Below are 6,489 nucleotides of genomic sequence, written 5' to 3' on the forward strand. Positions count from 1 at the left end.
CACTTTTTTCTAATCATGAAGAAACGGATTCAATGTCTCACGCATATTTTTTTTATTAATTTTCTTAATAGTGCACATTATCATTTATTTGACACTCTCCCTTATCTTACCATATATGGATTCCTTCATTAGATTAGGATAACCTACAAAATTCCATGTGCTAATACCTTTTCATTTCAATAAAATAAAATACATATTACACAAGGTTCACTACTTTTTTTCTTGTAGGTCCACATTTCTATCAAAGTAAAATAATCCAACGAAAAGCGAAGAATATTCGAGAATATTATAATTATTTAATGAAAATTATTTATTTATTATTGGAAAGAACAGTCATTTTCATCATTTGAATGAAGAAACATGATGAAAATAATACAAATACATAGACACTTTATATGTAAGTTTTGTCCGAAGAGAATGGTATCTTGACCTTATTATAATAATGAATACACTTTATCTAAGTTCTGTCCAAAGAGAATGGGTACTTTTAACTTATTATAATAAGGAAATTTGGAATTATTTTAATAACTCTTATATTCATAATTCATATATGTTGGCCAAAATATGAAATGTTTGGACTTTTTAGTTTTTACAAAAACTTCAAAAATAATTAAGTTAATATATACTATTTAATAGTGATGAAGACTTGTTGGATATCATATTTCAGACTTGTTTGTTTGTTTTATATGTTTGTTGAAATTTCCATAAACATATATTTTGAAAAAGAAATTCCATAATTTATAAACCTCAAATATGAAAATTTACTTCAATTCAAATCCGTTGTACATTTTGAGTTATACCCACGTCTATTTAAAAATTGCATAAAACATTTTGATTATTTCGTGCCAATAATTAGACATGGGTCTAAATTTGTTGGTGGTGCAGGAAGCAATTGTCCATCTTCAAGTTGTGAATGAGAATAAATGGGCCCATTTTTTTTCTAGTTACCGCACCATTCTTCACTATTATTTCATTTCCCCACGTGCATAATTAGAAATAGTACATACTATTATGTAGTTATGGGATCTTAATCCTTTCATAAAAACAAAGGACAATTACTTGGTGTTTCTTCTTGCATTCCTTAAAAAAAAATTCTTGTACCCAAATTATTCTTGATATTTTTGATGATTCTGAAATAGGAGATTTTACTTAAACAAAAGATGTTTCTAGAAGACAAATAAAAAATCCAAAATATTTTCTTCAGAACACATTTTTTTTTATATCTGGAATGATAAATCTAAAATTCATAAAATATGTTTTGGAAACTATGTTGAAAAAATATTTCAGAAAGAATAATTCATAAGTTTTTTTTAAAATGAGTAAAACAATTTTTTCCAATAATGATAGAGTACAGGGAGAAAGATGCAGGAAGAAACACCACAAAGAAAAGAAAGTAGAAAAAAAATCTTGAAGGTTGTTTCTCCTTGCAATATATTAATTCTAACATGCATCCAACAAAAAAATTTAAAACATTTAAAAACTAAAAGTGCTTTTCTCATCTTTATTTTCAAAAAATAACATCAAATGAAAAAAAAACACACACACACACGGATCTCCAAATTTTCATATCCAGAACAGTTACGGAGATTCAAATCCAAAACCAATTAATTCTTCTTCAAGCTTCTGGACAACACCATCCAAAAAAATCTCTAAATTTTCCTATTCAGATTAAAAAAAATACTTTTAGATATACAGATTCAGAATTTACCAATTTCACGAAAAAAATCACATTTTTTTTATAAACACAGTGTAACACAATCCACCAACATCGTCTTGCAGGTTTGCGTGAATAAGAGACTTTTTTATGTATGTGTTTGTGTCCATAACTGAATTGATCTGGTGTACCGGGTGAAATCAGCCAAACATGAATAATATAACTTATTTTGTTGAAGATAAAAAAAAAGTGGTCAAAGACAAAAATTCACTTAAAATGGAGAATATGTTCGATGTCATTCACTATCAAATGAAAAATGTAAGAAACAAAAAGAAAATGCTTAAATGAAACGTGAAAATTAAAATGTTCAATAAATTAAAATTATGTTATGGAATTTAACTTTTAAACAAGGTTAATCAATAGTTTTTTAGTAAATATAAATTAATTTTAATTTATAAATGAAACTTACATTTTTTTCAAATAAATACTAAATAATTTTTTATCCAAAGAAGAACTATGATTTTTTAGAAAAGTTTCTTTGCAAATATTTTTAGAATAAAAAATAAAATAAACTCCGTTTTAAAATTTCAAAAAACCTCTTTTAAACACAAAAAATTGGACATTTACGTTTCTAATATTTACAAATAAAGACATAACTTTAAATGAAATTAAATTAAAAATTTCAAATTTGTGAGTTCCAAAACATGAAAGTTGTCAATAATTAGAAATCATGTAGAAAGAGTCTCTTTGCTCAGACTTTTTCACATTCTGCCTTTAATCTGCATTGTTTGGTTATGATCAATTTGCAGAGATGAATGATATATTAAGCAAGCGTGCACAAGTCTGCTTTAGATGGACCAACAAACACGTCATTAGTTTTTTACATCCACAAAATTCATTTTTTTTTTACAGGCCAGTTCAAAATTATATCATTATTTTTACTTTAAAATTATAAAAAAAAAAACTAAGTTGTTTTATACTTTTATGCAATTAAATTTAAAAGAGTTAGTCCGTTTATATATTAAACTTATTTAATTTCCAAATAGATTCGTACACTAAATATATTGTAATTAACCTTTTTGTTATTAATTGAATATTAAAGTTTAGACACCGGTTCAATTAATTTGTTGAGTTCTTAAAAATTCTAAAAATTAACAATATTAAAAAACAATAAAAGGGAACAATTTATACCTTTAAGTTACAACTCTCATGCATTACCTTCGACATTAAAAAGAAAAAGCCTCATATTTTTAAAACTTTAAATAAAATAAAAAAAAGCTTTTACTTCATGGCTATATTTGTCCAGAACAATGGATAAAGTAAATCAAACCTAAAAGCTAATCTTTAGTTAAAATTTGTTAACTATTAATAGAATATTGTTAGATTGACCTATTAAATTAATTAATAAACATAAAATAACAAACAAATACACGCTTATATAACTTTTCAATGAGCAGAAAACATATTTGAGGAAATTGCGATTATAGATTTTTAATTAATTTTGAACTCTTTTAACTTTTATTTTAAGATCAAACACTCTATTTAAATAAAAATAAATAATGCAATAAATTCACACCATCTCCAACGCAAAGAAAGGTCTTATTTAAAACTCAAATTTTATAAAACAACTTAAAAAAACATACGAAATAGTAAAAATCTTAAAATTAAACATATAAGTACTATATAAGATCCTAATATTATTAATAAAAAATATTTCAATAAATCTTAAAGTTGTGAAAAAATAAAATGTAAATACAAGAATATAAAAACATGATCCCTTGTATGACTTCAACATTAAAATTAAATTTATAAAAATATAATAAGAGCCAAGTAGTGGTGACTAATGATCCATTTGAAGTTTGGAGCATAGTGCTACATTATTCTTAGTTTCTAAACTATACAAATAAGTAAAAATAAAAATATGCATTATAGATCATCATCAATCAAAGATAATCCCTAAAAACCCAAACTTAGGTTAGAACTTATAATTCATTTCTCATTTTTCTAATAATTGTATACTTTTGAGGAGAAAAATAAACCAATAAAGAGGACATCATTTATTAGTTGTTACATACATAAACTTGGTTTTGATTTCTATTCAAAGATTAAAAAAATAACATATTAAGGAAGAAAAAACAGATTAAGAATTGACAAGTTAAACAAGATGGTTTAAGTTAGCAAAAAAAAAGTCCAAATTCAGAGGCAGAAAACTCAAATCCCATTCATCTACACCTATTGGGCCTACACACTTCTTACAAGCCCGTAAGACTATAAAATGGAATAAGATAATCCACAAATCTACATATAAATGTTTAAAAAAATGTTTTATTATTTTTTTGCCCTTTTTTAATTTCAATTATTAATTAGGTCCCACTCTCTCTCACTCACACTGAGATGAGAAAAAGATCATCATGAAAAATGAGAGAGAGAGAGAGAGAGAGGTGCAGGTGCACATGGTCAGCAAGAACAAGAGATGCACCTGATCAGGCCACTCTCATTGCACGCCGTACACGTCTTGAACCCACCTTTCTCCGCGTATACCTTGCGCGCACCGGAACATTCGCCGCACAGCATGAACCTGTGATCGTCGCACACGTGGCAGGCGCGCAGATGAGAATCTGCTGCGGGCAGACCTTCGAGGAGCTTCTTGAGCTCGCCATTCTCGTGCAGCCACCGGACCTCCTCGGCCCCACCCACGTACCTTCCGTTGACGAACACGCGAGGCAGAGTCAGACCCGTTTTGCGACCCGCGACCCGACGGAGCTCCGCGAGAAAACCCGAGTCCATCGAAACGTCGCGCTCGTCCAGCGCAACGCGGAATCCGCGCAGGATGGAACGCACCGTTTTGCAGTCCTCGAACGTGCCGCGGACTACGCGCAGGCTCGTGAAGTACACCACTACGCGCTGCTCCGCTCGGGGGATGGACGGCAGGGGTTGTGGTTGGGCGGCGCGTGGGGATTCCTCGGATGCGCGTGCGGTAAGTTTAGGATGATTTGACCACGCTCGGAGGAGTTTGTTGGCGAGTGTGACCCGGTGGAAGATTGAGGGTTTGGGTTTGGTGGTGGAGGGTTCATCTAATATGAGGGTTTGAATGTCTTTGAAGGAAGAACATGAGAAGGAGGATGAACGTGGTTTGTTCCAAGGTTGCCACATTGAAAGTGGGAACTAGAATAGAACAAAGGTTGGTTTTTTTTATTAGGGTTGTGTTTTTGTGGAGTTTGAAGGGGAAAGGTGGGGTTTTGGGAGGAAGGAAGAAGTGGGGGTGTTGGATTTTGTTTTGTTTGTTTGTTTGGGAAAAAGGGTAGGATTTAGTTGCTCAAAAGTTTGGATTTTGGTGGATGAGGAAGGAGTTGGAGAGGTGGGAGATTTTGCATTTTGTTGCTTAGGAAAGAGAAAGAGAAAGGGAGGTGAGGAGTGTGTGAAAATGGGGGAAGAGTGGAGAGGGAGATTGTGGTGGTGGTTAAGGTAGTTGAGGGGTTGGTTTATTTTGCTTTTAGGAGAGGGTTAAGAGGGAAAAGGAGATGGATTCTCAGAGATTGAGATGGTCTTATTAATGTTTGTATTAATATCAATTAATTATGGTGGATATTTAATCTCCATTTCTGAGTTCAAAAAATAATATAAAAAATAAATAAAAGTATATCCTAATTAGAGTCACTATGAGCACCTGTTGCAGATGCAGTTAAGTCTTTGTCACATTCATTAATATGAGAGTACAGTATATGTACTGTTAGTTTAACACTGTGAGGAGCTTCCATTTATATTATTATTACTTCTACCTTCTTCTCTCATAAAATGGATAACCTTTTTATCCATAATAATCTACAACAATCAACCTGGTATAGTATTGTTGACAGTAACTTTAATCACCTCATTAGGAAATTCATCTCAGATCTATTTGCAGAAAAGTAATAATAAGTGTTCTTGTATAAGTGAAAGATATAAATATTAACAAAGTTAACATAAATTAATAATTTTTTTATTTGTAGGAATGAAATTGAGAATTCTCTCTAGTTTCACAAACATATAATTTCGATTTGGCCTGTGAATGCCAAGAAAATTCTGTCTGTATTCATGGGATTCTGTTTAGATTGACAACAAGATTTAAAAATGTAAAAGATACAGAATAGGAATTGCTGCACAGTGAAGTAAAATAAGAATGACTTTGGTTTGGAGGGTGATGTTTTGTTTTGTTTTGTTTTGAATTGCTGATAAGAGATGAATATACTTGCTTGCACAATCCTCTCTACCAACAGACACTGGCAGTGCAACCAACACCAATTAGGACAGCATTGATGTATCTTTTTCTTTCTAACTTTCAATGAGAAATCATAAATAAATCCAAAAACCAGTGACCATTTAGCAGCATACACAAGTTATACAAATCAAAATTTATCAATAAAATATATATTAAAAAGTACATATTGATTTTCACAGTTGATAATCTTACCATAGCAAAAAAAAAAGGAACAGTGTAAATAAAAGGGTGAGAGAGTTTGTTGTGGATGTGAGGAGTTGGGCCATATGCAATTATAACAAGATGAAGAAAGGAGCATGCTTGATAGTACATGATGAATGGGTTCGAAAAGCTAAAGGGGTTTTACTGAAGAAAGAGGAAGTGGGTGGTGGATTCTGAAAAGTTCCACATGGTGGCAGGGCAAAGAAAAGTGAAAGGAAGGATCCAAGAGAGTTAACACTCTAAGACCTAACCTAGTCCAAACCACATGCCATGTTCTGACTAAACCCTTTCTTTCTTCTTCTTGATTTGTTCACTCATGTGACCCAATTGTTTGGTTCTTTCTTTCTTGATTTGGGTGCAGCATTTCTTTCCATCA

At 31.1% G+C, this 6,489-nt stretch overlaps 1 protein-coding gene across 1 annotated transcript; it reads right to left on the bottom strand.

Moving 5' to 3' along the window:
- Positions 1–3,801: 3,801 nt before the first annotated feature.
- Positions 3,802–5,213, bottom strand: LOC137831505 (Glutaredoxin family protein). Its single transcript, XM_068639211.2, has one exon. It carries the CDS (start codon positions 4,805–4,807, stop codon positions 4,112–4,114), a length of 696 nt encoding a protein of 231 aa, XP_068495312.1. The 5' UTR covers positions 4,808–5,213; the 3' UTR covers positions 3,802–4,111.
- Between the last annotated feature and the right edge of the window lie 1,276 nt (positions 5,214–6,489).

This window comes from Phaseolus vulgaris, chromosome 6 (genome assembly GCF_051622355.1).
Source record: "Phaseolus vulgaris cultivar YP4 chromosome 6, ASM5162235v1, whole genome shotgun sequence".
Lineage (NCBI taxonomy): Eukaryota > Viridiplantae > Streptophyta > Magnoliopsida > Fabales > Fabaceae > Phaseolus > Phaseolus vulgaris.